Raw genomic sequence first — 20,584 nt, 5'->3', positions numbered from 1 at the left:
GTCACCTCTCTTGCTACCAGCAAATAACTCAAAGGCTGAATAACGGGAAAATTTGTTGTTAAAAACCTGATACTGGGCCAAGGAGTGCAACAATATAGATGCGAGACAGAATGGACTGTTTGAAGCTGGCTCACAGACCATTTCACAAGCTCAGACTAAGCTTTTCTCAGTTCCACTGAAATTACACCCATTTCCCATAAGATTAACAACAGGTCCTGTTCTCACAGACCTCTTTGGCGTGTGCCTGTGCAGTACAAACGTGAGTTAGCGCAGAGAAGGAATAACTCAGCACTATCACTCCTAACTGTCAACTACAGGGAGCAGATCTCTAATTTTTAGGATTAAGGGCAGATTATTTTCACTGGGAATTAAACCATCACAACCAAGCAAATTTATCACAATTAATTTGCAAAGAGCTACAGGAGATGAAAAAGGGGTGATTAAAAATATAGCAGTACCTCTGAAAATGCCACTGGACACTTGCAGCTTCTGACCAGCTTTTCTTGGGGTCCAAACACCCTGGCAATCATGGTCGGAGCATATTAACAACTGTCAAATTAACAGAACAAGAGATACAAACGTATCTTTGTGCTCATAATACATTGTTTCTTCCATTTTCTATGGAATATAATAACAAAACTTTGCCTCTCCAAATAAGTGTTTTCTAGCCCATTGTACTACACAGCAGCAGAGAAGGCCACTAGGAATCAAAACAGATGAGAATTTCCTATAAAATCTAATTAAATAAACGTTTGCTGTGCAGCTTTTTGAAGACAGTAGCTTGCAAGTGTATATTGTGTCAAGGGGCTTTTCCCAGGCAGAAGTTAATGATCAATTCAACACAATCCTGAGGACAGTGAGATGTACTCCTCAGTGACCTTCGGCATTAAGAATGGAAGCCTGACTCGTGCTTAGCTTGTGCTTGGCCACATCTGGCTGGCCATACGCTTTTGCATGGACTCTAAAAATTGATTCAGTTGCCAATTAAGTCTATTTCACCAAAATATCACTGTGAACTTTAAAGTCGGCTACAAGAAGTCAGTGCAATGAGGTGAATACGAATTTCCATCAAACCCCACCGGAGAAACTCCAAAGGACCAAATATTCACAGAGACCCCTAAAATGTTAAGGTGGTTGTCAGAATTCCACTCTCCCATCCGCTCGGGAGCTATTGTGTGTTAGAGAGGAGTTCCCATCTGCTGTGTGCAAAAAGCTGCAGTGATCCGGTGTATATAGAGATTTTATTTGATGCGTCACAATCCTTATCTTGGTGACACAGGAACCAGTAGCAACGCTTCTACATCATCTCTCCTTAGGCAATCTAGCAAGAGGAGCAGTTCGCTGCTGGCCTTAAACGAGACTACACGGGGTCATGGAAGACATATTTTATAGTATTTATTTTTTACTCTGAATACTGTTGAATATAACCAGGGGAAGGTTTGCTTGTAACAATAACATTTTTAAATCTCTATTTTAAATTATTTTGCCCTCTTACCAGTTGTGTTGTTTCTGTGCAACCAAGCATTCCTCTGATGTTCCACCACCATCAAACCTGCACGTTAATTGTTTTTATGTGTGTCGTTTGCCATGATACAGGTGGGAAAATAAGACTAGAAGGAAGAAAAAAAAATATTATGAAAGTGAAAACGTAAAATAACTTTTAAAAAAAGGCCTTAAAATAAAACCCTAGCCTGCAACTTTAATTTTGTAGAGATAGTTTAGTTCTAAAATGGAACATTTGTGTATATTACCGATTACCCATACTCCCCCCCACCATAGCACAAACTATGATTCTTTGACAACATTGGAAATTGGGTCTTAAAACCAAGCTCTCTGGTCTCAAAACCAGGCCGACCGTGCGAGGCAGCCGCTCCGGTCCCCGGGTCGCGGCCCAGCTGAAGAACCTTCCCCTCCAGCCGTGTTTTCGCCGGGCCGGGGCCGCCGCCGCAGGGGCCGCCCCGCTGCCCGAACCTGCCCGGGCGGGCCCTCCCCGGGGCGGGCGGGCAGGCGGCCGCGGGGCGGTGCGGGAGGGGAGGCCGGGCCGGGCTCGCCGCGCAGCTCGGCAGCCGCCGCCGCGCTGGGAACTTTCTCCTCGGCGGCTCTTCCCGCCGGGCCGGGAGCGCCCTGGGGCAGCGGGGCCGCCATGGACTCCGGCAGCGAGACCCACGAGCTGAACGGGCTGGCGGAGGGCGCGGAGCAGGCGGCCGGAGAGCGGGTAGGGGCCGGCTGGGGCGGCGGGGAGCGGCGCGGGAGGAGGCGGTGGGGCCTGTCAAGGGCGGGCGGGAAGCGGCGCGGCTCACAGCGGCGGCGGCACGGCCGGGGTCCCGTGTCCGGCCCGGGTCCATCATCTCCGGCCCGGGTCCCATCTCCGGCCCGGGTCCCATCTCCGGCCCGGGTCCCATCTCCGGCCCGGCTCCATGTCCGGCCCGGGCGGCTGCGGGGCAGCACGGGTGCCCTTGCGGACCCTCCCGCCGAGCCGCGGCGGGGAAGCCCCGGGCAGAGGCTGCTGCCGCGGTCCTGTAACCGGTACCGCTCCCTTACTGTTTTTCACACGCCTGGCGTTAATTCAACGCCCTTTTTAAAAATAGGGATGGTGCTGCAAGCGCCCCGTTTTGTCTCACTTCAAAGGCAGGCAAGTGCTAATGAAGAGAAGATCCTCTGTGGTCCTTGGCACGATGAGCCCTCAGCTCCAGCAGTCAGCCCCAGTCCTGCGGTGTCCCCCGCCCCTGCTGGTCCCTTCCAGCCTGGCAGGGTTTTCCACCCAGATGACTTGGGAGAGGATGGAAAAGTTACTCAGGGGTACCTACACAGGAGATAAGTGAGCACAAAAGTAGGAAGAATTACTTAAAGAGTTGAGCCTATGTGTTTTTTTCCTCCATACAGTAATCCAAATAAAATCAGGAAGATAAATACCCAGCTTTTTACTACTCCATGTAGTCAAAACATGACCAAAGATCTTCACTGGAAAGTATTTCATCCCGTGTTCTGTTTATACACAAAGGTTGTTTTCAAAGCATGACACTTGTCTGAAATGCCGGACTGGTAAAAGAGCATCTTTTATGTTTTGGAAGAGACTGAACTCTAAAAAGCAGCTCTGATTCCAACCTAAGACTCTGCCACACAGAAACACTTCTATTAAACTGCCTTCTAACGTCACTAGTAAAACTTTCTGGTTACAGACAGACTGGACTGATTGTGTAGCAGATCTTTCCTTCCTCCCTCCCTTCCTGAAAAACCCTTGTAGTCATGAATACTGTACCATGAAAAACAAATCTGGTTTTAATAAATCCTGGAAAGTACCTAAAGAGAGTGAAGGCTGGGATACGCAGGTCAAACTGGTGGCCTGAAGGGGTTTCCTTTAAGTCACTGACTGCTTAGTAATTTGCTTGTTTTATTAACAAAGAGTTGTGATTGCATCAAAGTACTGGTCATGGGGATTTTTTTTTTTAACTTGGTCTGCTCCAAGAATTTTTCTGGAACTTTCCTGTTTGACTTCATCTTCAGTTGCAAGCAATCATCATTTTGTTACATCTTGCCATAGAAACTGTTCTATGGGAGTGCCATATAAAATATAGTCAGCGAGATGTGCTATTATATTGTGTTATATGCATACAACAGCACTTCAGAGAACTTTAGAGACACTTTTTTCATTTTCTCACACCAAAAAAACATTATTAGAAAGAAGTATTTGTGAGATAAAACAGAGTAGGACAGTTTTCTTAAAAATCTAACTGTGAATAGGAGGTACCTTAAAAGATCTGACCAGGTTCACAATTCACACAACAAAAGAATGCACCAATTCAACAGCCAACTAAACCTGGAGAGACCACAAATCCACAGGTGCCTGAATCTTCAGGATTGGAGTCAGAAGTGCATTAAGTGTCTGCTTTTAGGAATCCTCGCAGGCATCGCAACTCAGACAATTCTGGTTTGCTTGCTGCCCATCCTGGTGTCTCCCCTCTCCTCAGAAGCGATTTTCTTGCACATCTTCAGCACTAGACTGCTATCTTCTCTTACAGAAAAGCTGACATGAAATGCAGATTTACTTGTCTTCAAAGCGTTGTAGAAGCACACAAATTAAAAAAAGACTATTTAGCCCCCCTGTCATTCTCAGTGAGTGGTCACACAGTGGTTTAATGTGGTTTATTTTAGCTCCATGATTAATTTGGATATTTTTTTAGCAGCTGTCAAGCTTTTAGAAGCAAGGAATTCCTTGCTTCTGATCCTGGGCTAGCACACCTCACTGACTAATGGGAATAATTACGCTCAGCAGAATCGTCTGGCCACTGCTGCAAAGGATTTATTCATACAAATGCAGATATTAATAGTAGCTGTTTTTTCATCTCTTGTCTTTGCTTTCCCTGTTCATGGCCCATATTGAAACAGCCCAGATTCCCCATGTAAAACCTAGTTTAATGTTTCCAAGAAAACAGGAAACGCCAGTTGAAAGAGTGGAACTATGGAAAAGGTGAACAAGAATTGGGTAGAAGACCAGCTCTGGAGTAGTTGGCTTCTGCTATTAGTATTCTGCTATATTATTAGTGTTAGTGTATATATTAGTAATATTAGTATTACTATATATTATTATTAGTATTATTACTAAAGCTGTATTCAAGATTGTATATTAATTCATAAATAATTTGGGGATGCAACAGATTCTTGGCATCATACTACAAGTAACAAATTTCTAATTTGCAGGAACTTGAAATAATTTTACTGCATACAGAGTGATATGGGATATTCTAATGCATTACTTGCATCAAATTGCATTTGGAGTGTTTGATATACTCCAAATATTGACACTATTGGTGATAAGGTTTTGTTTACTTGTATTTTAAGTAGCCAGAATAAACAAATAATGCTTTATCAGCACAAAATAGACAGCTCATAGTCCAGTTTGGAGAAACAGTGTTGAAAGACTAAATCACTGCAATGAGCAGTAGTAATGCAAGACAGAAGAAAAATCATACAAGAGAAAGTTTCTACTTAAATAACTGTACAACCAAGTTTGAGTTATTACTTTATTTCACAAAGTTAGTCATCTGGTGTGCTGATTATTTTTAAGTCATTTAATAAGTGAAAATAGTCTAACTTGTCCTGGGACCAGTGTAGGTTTAGGAAAACAGTGCTCTGCCCTGAGCTAACATGACTGTGCTTTTCCCTTTTTTTCATATTTAGCTCTCAGGAATCACCATGGTTGCCACTTTTTTTTTTCTTAATGTAGTCATACTTGCATTTTCTGTCTGTCTGTATAGGAAGTGGCTCTTCTTGACTAAAAGTTTTTAAAGTTGCTAGAAAAATGATGCTGTCTATGAAACATGAACACAGGACACTGTGTGTGTGTGTGTCCCTTTGTTTTTTAATTGCCTGTAGCCATCCTGTCTCAAGACGTGGTTGGGAAGCCTCACAAGCTAGTTTAGCACGTGGATGGGCAGATTTCCCCCCACAATGAAATTTCTGCAGGGAACGTAACTGATGATTCACTCCAGACAAAGGGATTTTTCTCTCTGAGTCAGCGCTAAACTGAGCAAGTGATCTAATGTTTTATTGGGGGAAAAGAAATAACTTGAGGCGGTGTACAAAGGATCTAATAATCCATTACATAACTGATACAGCTTAAATATTTTTGTTGGAAGAATATTTCTTTTCTTCATAGATTTTTTTCTCTTTTTTTCTCTTTTTTTCTGGGTCTGCAAGATCTCTAAGACAGGGGAAGCCTGATTTCAGCATGGCCATGTATGGCCCATTACATTTTCAGTATGTGGGTGATGGAGATGTGGACAGAGATTCCACATCTAGGGGAATTACTAAATAATTGTATAAAGTTACCAGATCGGTTCTGTAGCTATAGGGTTGAACTTAGAAAAAAAAGTAACTAAAGTTCTGAAATTATGTTCTGTTTTAGTCTTACTTGGGTCTTAGCCATGATTGACAGAACTCAGCACCTGAGGACATTTGCTTCAGTGCCACTTTTATTTATTTTTAATAAATGTAATGAATAAATCCTTTCTGTATTTCAAGGGGACTCACTTCTTCTGGGCGTACTGTTAAAATGCCGAGTGAAGCGAAGTGGTGTCAGACAGGTGTCAGTCAGGCTGCGTTTCCAACACCTGCTCTGGAGGTTTGGTCTTACAGAAGCAAAAAAGTGCCACGAGCTCCTGCTGTAGCATTGTAGCTTTACCCTTGCACAATGTAGTGCAGACAGAGCTGGTGTGGGGACAGTGGGGGTGGCTGTGACAAGCAAGGGATTCTCCTGTCACAGAGCAGCATGGGGACGCTTGTCACTCCTTAGAGATGGGCCTAGACCAGCATGGCGGGTCGCTCTGCTTGCAGGCCAGTGCCTTGCAGTTCCAGCTGCGCCAGGCTCTCTCATGCACACGTGCTGTTTTTCCTCAGACTCATTGGTGACACCAACTGAAGGGATCAACTTGTCTGTACCAGGTAGTTTGAATACTGGAAGTGTGTAATGAGGTGTTTTGATTACATGGAGACTGAAGCAGGTTGCATGGAATATGTACTGGAGCTACTGCAGAGTGTCCAGAGGAGGCCATGAAGTTGGTGAAGGTTTGGAGTGAAGCCGTGTGAGGAGCGGCTGCAGTCCCTGGGTCTGTTCAGCTGGAGCAGAGCAGACTGAGGGCAGAGCTCATGGGCTGCAGGTTCCTCAGCAGGAGCAGGAGGGGCAGGGTGAGCTCTGCTCTGTGACAGTGACAGAGCCCAGGGAACGGCAGGAACATGTGCCAGGGAGGGGCAGCTGGACATGAGGAAAAGGTTCTTCACCCAGAGGTGCTGGACACTGAACAGGCTTCCCAGGGAGGTGTCACGGCCCAACCTGACAGTGTTCACAAGAGACTGGACAACGTCCTCAGACACACGGGGTGGCCTGTGTGGTTGTCCTGTGCAGGGACAGGACTTGGACTTCATGATCCTTGGGGGATCCCTTCCCACTCAGGACATTTCATGATTCTGTGGTTCTACTGTTCTCTCGTCAAGGGACACCTGCAGGAAAAAACTCACTTTACAGCTGTCCTGGAGAATCTCCACAAGTCCCACTGCCTCTCTCCACAGCCCTGCGGTGGTGACAGCACAGTAAGTGGCGTTTGGTGCTGTGGGCTGCATGGCTTGCTACATGCTCAGAATGTCCCTGAAACCATAAAGCCACATAACAAAGTTCCCATATAATTTCTCTTGTCGTTACCCTGAGGTTAAGGGAACAGCTCTCCTTTCATTACCTGTCTATATATTGCTGGGTAACACATAGTTTGGCCTTAAAAACTGCTGCCATAGTACTGACTGCACTTGTTTCAATACTTTGGGCAGTTGCCTTCAGCTTACTTCCAGAAGGCAAGGGTAATTTGCTTTTTTTTGTTTTGGTTTTATGGTTTTCCAGCATGAGTCAGGAGGCTCCATTTCTCAATCAAGAGATGGGAAATGATTGTTTCTGGGGCTTTCATGATTACATGTCCTTTTTCCTGCAGAAGGCAAGATCACAGGCTGAGAAAAAGCTCTGTACAGTAGAACCGATGTTTCAGTTCCCCATAGGCCTAGTTCCAATTCTGAACGGATCTGCTTTCAGCAGTGGTAGCTGAAAGCTTCTTAACAGAGTTCAATGCCATTTTTTAGGATCTAAATCTGGTAAATAACTGAGCTGACATTCCCAGAATAAGAAGTTTTGCCTTAGTTTGCCTCAGCAGCACCCTGCTTTGAAAAGTCTTCTCCATTTATTGGAGTTCAGAAGTGACTCCAAACCTTTGCCTCCAGCACAGTTCCAATGCCATGGCCTGCTAGTTCCACCTGCTATTTCCACCTGCAACTTAACTACATGGACAATTAGCAAACAGCAAGTCCTAAAAGCGCGTTTCTCCAGGAAAAAGAAAATATTGTATTCTGTTGTTTGTGTAGAAACTGTCTTATGTTGTGTAGTCACAGAAGTAACTGCAAAGAAGATGTAGATATCGCCCAGACTATTTACTCTTTTGTATAGGAAAGAAAGGAAGAAAGGAAAGACAGGAAGAAAGAAAGAGAGAGAAAGAAAGAGGAAGAGAGAAAAAAAGGAAGAGAGAGAAGGAAGGAAGAGAGAGAAGGAAGGAAGGAAGGAAGGAAGGAAGGAAGGAAGGAAGGAAGGAAGGAAGGAAGGAAGGAAGGAAGGAAGGAAGGAAGGAAGGAAGGAAGGAAGGAAGGAAGGAAGGAAGGAAGGAAGGAAGGAAGGAAGGAAGGAAGGAAGGAAAACATGATCACATTCCTACATCAAGTGAAAACAAAAAACCTGGTGGTCATGTTTTCACTGCCATTCCCTTCCATCAGGGTTCAGAACTGCATCTCAGCTGCCCATACAGTTTTTGCCTGTGTTACACACTGCAGCCTCATAGACACTACAGATGTGTCAAAGTCAGTATTTTGGCAAGAAGGAGTTAAATAGCTACTGGACATAGGAAAAAACTTCCTCTGTTGTGAACTTACAACAAAATAGATCATATTATTTCTACAGTCTACTGAGAAGAGTTTAAGTTCATGCCCAGAAAATGGATTCTGCTACTACACCCGTCGTTCCCCATCTAATCAAGAGCTAAACGTTTGTGTTTGGCTTTTTACTGTACAATGGACAGTGAAAACTGTTAGTCTGGATTTTTCTACTGAATACTGCCAGCATATATTCCATCCTGCTTTCCATAAGGAAGTGAACTCCCACACCTGGTTTAGTTCTGGTGGGTGGGGTGCCAGAATCGCAGTATTTTTTCTGAAGCATCCGAATGCTATAGTGGTTTAACAGGGCAGGGGGGTGGGAAGAGGCAACTCTCCTTGGGGAGAGAAAAGGTGACAAATGTGGGACACATTCCCCAGCTAAATTGCAGTTTTTAGATTGTGGTATATAGACAAAACCAAACGAGCATCGAGTTCTTCCCGACTGAAGTCAGTATCTGTCTCAGCCACGTGCTTCCTGGGTGCTTGGTCTCAGTAAAGAATCTGTCTGTGTGAAGCTACAGTGACATGTTTCCTTCTCTTTGCAGAAGAAAAGTCTGCTCCTGCCCCGTGACATTTTTCTCTCAGTAAAATATTCAGACTGTGGTTGGTTACAACATGTCTGGTGAAAATAGGTCAAGTTTGGTGTTTGAATGCCCTGGAAAAACTGGCAACGTTTTGCTGTATGCATCAATATCTGTCCTATTTGAAAGGATGCTTTTAAATCTGGACAGTGGCAAACCTGGCTTTGGAGTTGGAAATTTGACAGTTATTAGTGCTGCTGAAGAGGGTAATTAGAGGGCGTTTTCTGCATTTGAACTAACCTTCAAACAGAGACTTTCCTCAGTATTTTCTGGCAAGAGGGTACGCATTTGTGCAGTAAAAAGGTCTCCAAGAAGGAGGTTTAAGGAAGTCAGCTGGAATATTTATTACTCGTAATAAATATTACTTGTACTACTTTTGTGTATTATTTTTGAAAATGAAGTCTAGAAGTAAGAGCAGTGAGAATGAAGTTCCTAACCTGGTTAGAGACTGCGGAAAAGAGGGTTCCCTACATTTCCTTCATCTCAGAGTTTGACATCTAAGCCTGACCAAGTTTCCCTAAGCTGCATCTAATTCATGGAGAAATAGGCACCCCTGGGAGATGAACTGTTGAGTTCCAAGCTGGGTCACATGAAGCATCATCAGGACAAGCTCATTTTATTCATCCCACTGGGTTAATGAGCTCTGGGTTTGCCCTGAAGTTGTTTTTTATTCTTCTGTTTGTTTGCCGGGGAATGAAAAGAAAAAAAAAACAAACAAACACACAAACAAAAGCTGCTGATGCAAAAATGGAAGGAAAAGTTTCCTTGTAACTGGGCAGTGCTTGGTGGCAGCCACGGATCATATGATATTTAAATAGAAAAGCAGTTCCCTGGCTGGAGCTGGCATGGTGGAGTAGGAGCAGCAGGGAAAGAGGTCAAGCAAAGCTCGTACAGCAGCCAATGTCCACAGAAACCCTCAAAATAACACTCACAAGTAGCTGAGGAACTATGTGGATGTGTGATGACAGGGGGTGATTTTAATAAATGTTTGTATTTTTAAGTATGCCTTTAGGAGTAAATTAGTGGCAACCATTTGTTGTTTGCTTGATTGTTTTACAGTGGTTTTTCCCTCCCAACTTTTCTCAGTGCAAACTTTTTAGCTTTTTTAGTCATTTTTTCAGAGCAGAAACGTACTGACTGTTTAGACTGATCCAATGTCCATCTGCCGTGGTCCAGGACAGCCACTATTTACTGCTCTCCTCAGAGAGAGGACAGCGGTAACAGGGACAAAACTGCAGGTGGTCCCAGTGCCGCTGTTACTCTATCAGGACGATGGGCCAAGTCATCTCTCTCTTGCTACATGAATTAGAAGAGATGAGAATAACCTTTTTCCCCTCTCCCAATTTTAGCGCAGAACGCCACAGTGGTTTCAAAGGAATGGGCCGATGAACATCAACCACTACGCCAACAAGAAGAGCGCGGCAGAGAGCATGTTGGACATTGCCCTGCTGATGGCCAACGCGTCCCAGCTGAAAGCTGTGATGGAGCAAGGACCTTCTTTCTCCTTCTACATCCCGCTCATCGTTCTTATCAGCCTGTCGCTCACACTACAAATTATGGTGGGAGTGCTCCTGATATTCCTTGGTATGTGACAACAGCAAGAACCACTGACATGTATTTTCCTTATAGGATGTAACCTGTAAGATGATATATAGATTCTCCATTTCTTTTTAAAAAGCTGTTCTATTTGACAGTCTTTACCTTAGAATCGATTAAAATTTTCTTTTAAGACCATAGAAATATTGCAACAAAAGGAGTAAGGGCAGCTTTATGTGGAATCGTCATTTTTGATCAACTTTCTCATACTCATTTGCCCAGAGTATGAATATTTTTCTTTTCAGAAGGCCCAAGGAGGAAGGAAAATTATGAAATATGGTAAAATAGGTCAGATAGGATCGTGCAGTCTGCCCAGTTTCATAATACTGTTTCTGACAAGACCTCTTACTTAATGTTATGACTGAAATGTGTTTGTTCCTTATCAGTCATATAATAAGTAATATTATAAGAATATATTGTGAACATAGAACTCCAAAACAGAAGTCAGAGTTGAAACAACCATCTTCATGTTGGGGTGAAATATTGTCTTCAGTTTGTTAGTGTTTCTGCAATCAAATCAACAGTTTAATAGCAAAGGCTTGACAATAATGAAAAAAACCCCATTGTTTTAAATTTAGGAAATTATTCAAAGCATCCTAAATCTCTAGGTGGGGAATGGTAGAAATGTTCTTGTTAATTTTCAAACCTGTGTTAATCTGAAATTAAAATTAAAAAACAATAGTCTAGTTGGAGCAAGATTTCACCATAGGAATATTATCCCCATACCATGGCTGCAGCCAAAAAATTTGAAACTACTTGTAAAATTGAGAACACAATCCAAGTAGCATCCTGAAGCTACAATTAGATTGTCTGGAATTCTGCTTATCACTAGGGAAACCTTTTCTACTTTCTACCAAACAAATGTGATGCCATACCTTTGCTATACGCTAGAAATCATTTCAGGAGAATGGGTTTAAATAGGACATGTGTTAGTGGTGCTTTAGGCACGTCTGGTGAGACAGCTGTAGAATTAGTTCCTTACTCGCTGCCTTCCCCACCTCCCCTTTCTGTCTTGTTTGTTGAATTACAGCCCTTCACGTTCCTAGAAGTTCAATGCAGTGTCTTTGCTGTTCCCAAAAATAGAGGTTCCACTATTCAGTGTTAATAGGTACGGTGCTGTGAGGCACAGGAACCAGTACTTATCACTAAAAATTAGGTATTTTAAGTCAGTATTGCTAGATTAGTAGCACATGTATGTCCTACACCTCTGCCTTATTCTGCAAGGCATAATATTGATCTAAGTAGCTATAGAACCAGTCTCAGTTCTAAAACAATGTCATCGCTAAGTGAGCATGAATTACCCAAGAAAGTCCAAGTCAGACTCCACAGAGAGTGGAGAGACAGCACTCTTCTGGAAGTCTGAGTTTTCTGGTTTGACCTTAAGTCTTCAGTACTTCCATTCGCTATCTTGACTTGCTGTGATATTTTCCCCCATGCTTTTGCAAGGCAAAATGCAAAAAGAATTCAGTGGCACTTTGCGAAGTTACTGAAAACCTGTAACATTCATTAGCAGCACCCAAACCCCTAGACCATAACTTTGGAGAGTGGATCAAAGATACCTGTGGAAATCAGAGGAAACATTTAGGTTTCGGCATCAGTTGAACCCCATTATTACTGAAATAAATGATGCCTTCTGTAGTCGGAAAAAGCTATGGATCACTTCTTTTGCTAGTGATATATGACCATTTATTCTCATAACTTTCTTCCAGTCTTTCCTTTTAAATTAATCAGTGCTATATGACAGATCTTAAGTCAACTGTGAATGGAAAGCCTTGAAGGTGATAGCCAGAGTTCACGTGTGGCATTTACTAAGTTATAGGTGCCACCTTTGTAATCTCTGTTATTCTTCAAATATTCCAGTTTTTAGCACAACTGAAAAAACAACTTTCTTGTTCAAGGAGGAAGTTCAGAGGAAACCAGGATACATAAGATGTGCAATATTGATAGGCAGCTGACGTAGCGTTTTTGTTTCTTACACAAGAGACAGAATGCAGCTGTCTCTGCATTTGGTGCAGTTGGAACAAGAGCAAAATCTGGGTCCTGGCCTGGAGGAGATTCCAGAAAGTTCCGTGTTTTTTGTTGGGCAGTAATTTCTCAGTATTTGCTGGGGCATTGCTTTTCAATGCTTGTTGCTACCAGGCATTGCCAAAGTGGATTCCATCTCTGTAATTTTTATCTTTGTCGCCTTGAGAGTAAAGAGAGGACCCAAGAACCCCAACCCCAAAGTTGGGCTGAGGTGAATTTCACAGCCCACCCCGCACACGGTGAGAGTAACAGGAGCCCAGTCCATACTCAGATGAAGTAGGATACAAATCACACAGAGTCACAGAACGGTTGGGGTTGGAAGGGACCTCTGCAGATCATCTAGTGCAACCCACCTGCTAGAGCAGGTACACCTAGAGTATTACGTACAAAGATATAATGGGAAGAACTTGCTTTTCACAATGTGTAGCTGGTAGTTTTGGCCTGCAGGGACAGTTCGTCTTTCTGTCCAGCCACAAAATCCTGTCTCCTCCAAGCTCTTCCAAGTCCAAACAAAAGTCTGTGCAACTATCCAGCCTCTCTTTGGAAGAAAAGCAAAGAATATCTTGAAATAGTTTAAGTGGCATAAAATCATAGTAATCTAATCCCACTATAATAAAATACTTAAAGAATAACTGCTCTTAAAAACATTTTCACAAACAGCCTCATTTTAAGTACTATAATCACAAAGATAGGATTACTGCAATTTTCCTCAACATTTAGAGCACTGCCTAAACTGACAAGCAATACTTGTCTCCTCTGACCCTTATTTGGACAGTGTCACCTCTCTTTTGAGCATGATTTGTTTTAACTCACAAAACACATTAGGCCATTATTACCTTTGGGTTTTTTTTTTAAACCAACTATCTGAAATGCTTTTCTGTTAATGATTCCATTTCTTTTATTCTGCTTCATTCACACAACAGTACCAGAGTCCTTCCAGGTACTGTTGGGATGCACGCATCCATATAGCTCCAGATGCTTTACATGTCTGAATTCATTTTCAGGGTTAAGTAATGCTGAGTTTAAATTATTTCATGCCTACACAGATGTGCAGTAGCTTAAGCTTCTCAGGTAGTTTCCCCACACCATTCTGCAGTGCTTTGACTGGCCTGTGATGTTTCACTACACTGCTTTAGCAAACAGGACTTGAACGGGTGCCCAGAATTCCTTGAAACCAAAACAGCATTAGTCTTCCTAATTAGGGACACCAAGTGAACCTGGCTTTTCATACTTCACTTTCACATGAGTGCATTTGCCACCACTTCTATTTAACTGCTTCAACAAGCGAGTCTTGGTTCTGCAGTTAAATTCTGCGGTGTTGACAGGGTCATTATGTTAAAAGCAAATAACAAAGTTTATCTTGTGCAGTAGAGTCATAAGCTACACATCTATGTACACGCCTGTCAGAGAGAGCTCAAAGTTTTATTTATGTTGCTGTAAAAGCTTGTCAGGTATAAACTTTCACATGTCTTGTAGGTGCAAACACAAGCTCCAGTGATCTATGCATTTAAGCACTAGGGGTCTTTATAGACAAAAACCATTCTCCAAACAAGCTCCAGAATTTATCAGCACTCATTCCACCAGCATCCAAGAAATTTAGCAGAGGGTCTGAGTTGTGGAGCTCTTACTGCAGGAGAACAGAGACAGACAAACATCTTGGTTTTCCGCCTGACGTCAGGCAAGCACCTGCAGATTCTGACTGTCCTACACAAGCGCGTGCCTTTCTCTATCATCAAGTCTATTATCAGTTCAAAGTAATTCATTAGATGTTTTCACAAGGCCTGGGATCAAAGCTTCAACTCGGTTAATACTGTATCTTCCTTGTGTGTTCCTCCCTCACTCCCATTAGAAGTTCAACCAAAGAACAACTGCAAGAAACAAAAGAAAATGTTTACACAGCTGATGCTCTCTGTATAAAGGACTGCAGCTACACTGCTCTGAAATCTTCCTCTGTTTAACAGATATAATGCCCTTGCTTTCTAAAAACAGAATCTATGCAAAAGCAGGGAGTACAGGTGGGGGAGGGCACCGGTACAAGAAAAGAAATCCAGCACTGATAAAGAAATTGAGCTGTCTGCAAAGAACCTGTGGCATTCTAACTGTAGGAAATGTAAATTCATTCCATCCTGTCAGAGCTTCAAGCTTCATATATTCGAGACTGCAATGATTTTTAAATGCTTGAAGTCTGCAACAAAACTAGATTTCAAGGGATCAAGAACTCATAACATTTTTAGTAATGTTTATGTATCCATTACTTCCCATGTGCATCCACAGAGATTAGATGCTAATTACTGGAAGCTAAGAGGCTTCTTGTAGTTAAACATCTTCCCCTTAGCACTTTTACTGACACTGCAGGATCCTACTTCCCTTTTAAGTATGACTGATGCAAATAGCTTGGTGCGAGGGAAATTCTTGAACTACATGAGTAATGAAGACTTTTAGTTTGGATTTTGAAATATACATGTAATTAATTTTTTTTTTTTTCCTTTCTCTTTAAAGTAAAATATGACCTCAACAACCCTGCAAAACATGTAAAGCTGAATTTCCTCAACAACCTTGCAACTGGCCTAGTATTCATTATAGTAGTTGTGAATATTTTTATCACTGCATTTGGAGTGCAGAAGCCGGTTCCTGAGTCAGCATCCAAGCAGTAGGTACCAGGTGAGTGTGGTCTCTGTGGCGGCAGCAGGCACAGCATGTGGGGATGCAGAGCTTTAGAAACAGCCACGAGCTTATCTGTACAGTTCTAGGCTTTGCGGAGAAATGAGTTTGCTTCAGATGACTACACAAGCGGAAGCTACTGGGAACTGCTAGGTTATTACAGTGTATTTGTAAATGTGGAGCTCAAAAGTTGACGGCAAGATCTTACTTTGTCGGGAGCCCCTTGCATGTGTCACGCATAGGAAGAGTGAAGGTTGGCTTTCTGGCTCAGCTACTGCTTTTCCTCATTGCAGACTAAGCCAAGAAGGGAAGTACTATTGTTTTGCTTCCTCCAGATGCCTTTCTTTTTTTATGTTTTAAGAAAGGTTTGCAGTATACTGCATCCAGTCTGTTAGGAACACTGAAGACTTTACTCAAGTAACTAGGGCTGTTAAGTCTGATATATAATAGACTTTATCCAGATAACTAGGGCTGTTAACTCTGATATAGAATAGACTTTATCCAGGTAACTAGGGCTGTTAACTCTGATATATAATACTCCACATGAGTGGAGCCCTTGGGTTCCTGGGCAGACAGCGCAGCTTCGCTGTCCTCCCAAGCTGCGGGGCTTTTGCTGTGTGGGACTCTCAGCCTGCAAAGACATGCACTATCACTTTACTTGACACATGCGGTCATTTAGAACAATATTGCTTGCTCTACCTGCATTTTAAAGTTAGTTATTTACTTATACAAAAGGATAAATGCAGGAACTGTGGGATTCAAAATGGGTCTCTTCCTAGCGTCGTAGCTCTGATGAACAATTTGGGAGGAGATAACCCTCAATTATAGGCTTGTAGCCACTGTAGTCCCACATCCGTGTTTGGAACAGCACTGTGTGCGCCAGCATCTCTCTGGCTTCTTATCTTCCAAATCTCAAATCCCGCTGCTGAAGGAATTACTGGACTTTCCTGCCAAGCCATGGAGTGCTGGCTACTGCACACATGTAACGTTATTGGTTTGAGTTGACTTCTAGATGAACACCTTTCTCCATGAAAAAGAAGATAGAAAGCATTTAAACCTCTAATGTGAAGGTGTATGGTGCTACAGAAATCTGTAACAACCATGCAAACCAGACCAAAATCTATCAGGACTCTAAACAACGTGGGGGGAGCTCAGTGCAACAAATTACTAGGAAGGTGGAGATTGAATTTCATTTATTTTGGGGTGTGAGCAGAATCGTCGGCTTTAACAAAACCTTGTGAAATTCTGGCAGTGAAACAAGATAGTTTTATTGTATTTTATGGCCGTAATCTCTACAAATAAACAAATAAATATATAATTTTAGCAGCAAAAAGCACATAGATCATCTGAATATTATCAGAATTATAAGTAGAATGTCCATCTCAGCAGTAGCTATTGAAACAATACTGAAACACTAACTGCAAAATTGCACTGGCAAGGCCAACAGAACATGATGAAGGATTATTGGAACTTTAGCTGTCTTCACAGGAAAAAACATGCAGAATAGCCAGGAACAGAGGCAGAGGCAAGAATCTGAAATAACCGTCAAGAAATTCAAATAATGGGCAAGGTGACATACCAGAATCCCAACCACACTTCTAGATACAGTGAAAGAAAAGAGGGAGGAGAGAGAAGCAGTTATTGCTCATCACACTGATGTGCTGAGTGGAGAGGAAGATGAGTCAACCATCCAACCCCAGGCTTTTGTGGCTTAATTATGACCGGGATTGTGGAGTCCCTAGTTAGAAAGCTTCAAGGAGGACTCAGCTCACTTGTGACTTCTCTGAGACTGTTGTGAGAGCGTGAAGCACAGTTCTGCCTACTGGATGGGAATAGCTCCCACATCTATAATATGTGTCGTATACCACATATAGAGTGGCACAGCCAGAGTATTGGTTCACAGAAACATGGTTGGTATTATATCTACTGCTGGCATTGGTTTAAAGCAGCCTCAATAAAGGAGAAACAGTAGCTGGTTTATGTAACCTCAGGTAGAGGCAAGACCCAAGGATGTTTAAAGGGAGAAGGGAGCGGCCCCCATTTCCAGGCTGCACCTTTACTATTATGCACGCTTTTCCAAAGCAAACTTAATTCCCCCTTCAAAGCAAATTTGTCATCTACTATAATTCCTGTATCACTAACATCTCAATGCCTTTGTTTTGTTTTTCAGAGACCTGAGGCATTCATTCTAGATGCCATTTGCACTTGAGCCAGTTACACAGTGGGGAAAAAAATTATCAAAGAAGCTGGACATACATCATCTTGCTCAACTTTCCAACAACCAACACATTTGTGTACCTAAAATTTTCCCATGTGTTAATTTTTAAGCTGTTTGGCACCCAAGGAAAGGTTGATTTTCACCCAAGGAATATCGGCATTTCCATTTCCATGGAAACAATTGTTTTTCAGAGAAGTGGCATAGGCTCATCAAACAAGGTCATATCAACTGGTGGCACTTCACAGGACTTTTGGTTTTGTGGCAATGTGTTATTTCCAGCATGGTGAGAAGCGGCAGGCCTGTGGAGCTGGTGTGCTCACGTTGTCCTCTGTTTCACTCACTTGGCACCAAACCCATGTGCTTTCCCTTTCCAGTGAGCTAAGGCAGCTGTGCCTTATTTTCTTCTTTTTTATATTTTTCTACCAGAAACCGCAATCTGTCTTGTGTCCAGTTGTGCTCACAGGTACTCCTTGTCCTGTTTCTTCATCTCTGGCCCACACTTAAAATATCCTCGCCTTTGTGCACAGACACACAAATAACCTAACTGCTAATGGTTTCTTTCTGTTAACTGCTGTACTCTGTATCTTGTGCCTTATATGTATTTCTGGAAATGCTGTTAGAAGCGCTGCCTTTTCTAGGCCCAGCTGGAAAGCTGGAGGATACAGGATGAGCTTTACCTGCTAACTGGTACCTGTCAGCAAGTCAATGCACCAGTTGAAAGAATTTTATCCCTCGGTAACTTACTTTTCCCTCTTCTCTCCCCAAGGCTGATCGCTGCAGTTATGTTATTCCTAGGAGTTTATAGCTAAAAGCATAACTAATTTTGTAATTTTTATTTTAAAATATATATAGAGTGATATAAGTACCTTCTAAGTTCTTACCTGCTGGCTCAGGGACTGACACTTTTTCTAAATACACTATTGCTAGTAACGGTGTGAGCTATAAAAATTTCCACAACAAAAACATTTCAGTCATTTTATTTCCAAAGTATCCCATCTGCAATCAGAAAAAATGCCAGTTTTCCAGCTTCTGCTTACTTGTAGATGCAAATTTGTACTAGTACATTTCCTTACCATTACTTTTTAAATGCTTTGTTGTACATATTAATAGAAGTTTGACTTCCATGTGTCTCATCTCATTTACAAGTTTTGTTGATCATAATTCTCTTTAGTTATGTCTCAAGGCCCTATGATGAACCATAGCTTCATTTACATGTTCTGTGAGAATTACTAACAGAAAACAAATCCGAAACTTGTGTGATTAGTAATGGAATAGACATTCCTTTTTATTTTTCATTCGTCTTTTGTTGCTTCATTTCCAGCTGAAATCTGGCAAGTAATGGTTTTAATTGTGCGTGTTGTACTAATTTAAACATAGCTCAGAACAAGTTCTGAAGGAAGCACTCAGGACAATTTTCCTTATTTAATTTTGCAAACCAGCAAATTGTTGAAGGACTATTCAGACACACTTGTGCTGTCACAGTTTCGGTGTTGTGTACTGAACGGACTGGCCAAACAGCAGTGCTGAAAACCTTAAAAACCTTTATTTTGGAGAAAATAGGTGGCTGTAGGCAGAGCCCTTCCAAGTGTGAAATTTGTCTGTGGCTCAACATTGGGCAGGAATTTTGATAAGATTCTTGAATGTACCACTTTCCTTACCTCTCACCTTCTTACCCACTGGAATATTTGCCCCTCCATGCATCCCATTCAGTCTGGAGTGGCTCCCTGGAGGCACCTACCTCTGCTGTGCAGGACACTGTACCAAAGCTGGACATCTGCAGTGCTTTCTCTGTGTTGTCCTCAGTACGTTACCCATTGAAAAGATAGTTACTTTTAACTTCTGTATGAATATTGGATATTTTTCATTGCCTGATTTGCGTCTTTCTAGTTTTTTAAGCAAGACATAACAACAGGAAGAAAGGTGTATCTGGCACTTAGCTAATCCTCTCACTTTTTCACTTGTCCCTGCTGCTTTGAAGGCAGATGCAAACAGACACCGGGGCTCTGCTGCTGGTTCTGGTATTTCTGTTCGGGGGGGATGTGGCCCAGTTTTGAAGGCAGCTTTGTGCTGGGGTGCTCCTCACTGCCACGACGTCTCCTGTGGCGCCATGGTGTTTGGCACGCACCTCAAAGCACTCAGAGGGGGTCATTCCCCAGGTCTTTCCCCACTTTATTCCCCTCGTTATTGGACCATAATTTTTCAGGTCACTCAAGCGAACAAGCTGTTACAGTCGGTTTCCCCTGGGAAATACAGTTGCTGTTCTTGTCGCATCTTCACTGCTAAGCTGTGGCCCGACAGAAACTCCCACGGCTGGTGTATCGCATCTCCCAGTGGCTTGTGCAGCGAATGGGACGCGGAGCAGCGGCGCAGGGAACGCTCCAGGCTTGTCCGCTGCACGTTCCAATGGACTTTGCAAGACATGGGTTTGGTTGAAGGCACTGGTGCCAAGAGCTGGATGAGTACATCTGCATTAAGGGGGTGAGTGCTCACTTCAAATCTGACCGAGCCGGGCTCAGAACAACAACAACCCCATTGGGAACCCTCCTGCCTCCTGAAAGTGTGACCGAAGCACCACAACAGAGATACCTGCAACATCATAGAGCCTCTCTCTTGGTTCCAGACACACAAAAACCTGATTTGCAAGCCATCCGAGTACAAGGCTGTGCTGGGCATCATGTGCAACTGGATGTCTTTTTTAAAATAAAAAGTATGCTGGTTTATCACCATGCCTTTTATTGTGATTAAGTAAGATTTGCAAAACATCGTCAGACACGCAATCTGTGTTCTAAGTCTCCGAAGCCTTCAAGACTCATGTATTTTTTAGCAGGCAAAAGCATCTGCAGGTTGATGTCAAGTATAAATAATTGAACCACATGATTATTATTCTAAGTCAGGTGCTTATTTAAAATCCTAGCGAATATCTCCTAGGGGTGGCAAACAAGTGCTTGGGTTTAAGTGATTCTTTGGTTTGCTGTGCTTCTCCCAAGTTCTTGGTTGTTGACAAACATTTCGCTTAAAAAGAGGTCATCAATAATGAAGCGAG

At 42.7% G+C, this 20,584-nt stretch overlaps 1 protein-coding gene across 1 annotated transcript; it reads left to right on the top strand.

Annotated features, from left to right (window-relative positions):
* Positions 1-2,030: 2,030 nt before the first annotated feature.
* Positions 2,031-20,264, top strand: NINJ1 (ninjurin 1). Its single transcript, XM_082060402.1, has 4 exons — positions 2,031-2,215; positions 10,391-10,625; positions 15,162-15,323; positions 17,494-20,264. The coding sequence occupies exons 1-3, from the start codon at positions 2,144-2,146 to the stop codon at positions 15,314-15,316; spliced, it is 462 nt and encodes a 153-aa protein (XP_081916528.1). The 5' UTR covers positions 2,031-2,143; the 3' UTR covers positions 15,317-15,323; positions 17,494-20,264.
* Positions 20,265-20,584: the final 320 nt, after the last annotated feature.

This window comes from Streptopelia decaocto (genome assembly GCF_964273445.1).
Source record: "Streptopelia decaocto genome assembly, chromosome: 8".
NCBI classification, from domain to species: domain Eukaryota; kingdom Metazoa; phylum Chordata; class Aves; order Columbiformes; family Columbidae; genus Streptopelia; species Streptopelia decaocto.
This window is presented reverse-complemented; position numbering and strand designations above follow the sequence as displayed.

Coding starts and splice junctions, on each gene's coding strand:
- NINJ1 (XM_082060402.1), top strand. CDS start 2,144: ATGGACTCCGGCAGCGAGACCCACGAGCTGAACGGGCTGGCGGAGGGC. Junction 2,216..10,390: donor AGCAGGCGGCCGGAGAGCGG/GTAGGGGCCGGC, acceptor TCCCAATTTTAG/CGCAGAACGCCACAGTGGTT. Junction 10,626..15,161: donor AGTGCTCCTGATATTCCTTG/GTATGTGACAAC, acceptor TTCTCTTTAAAG/TAAAATATGACCTCAACAAC.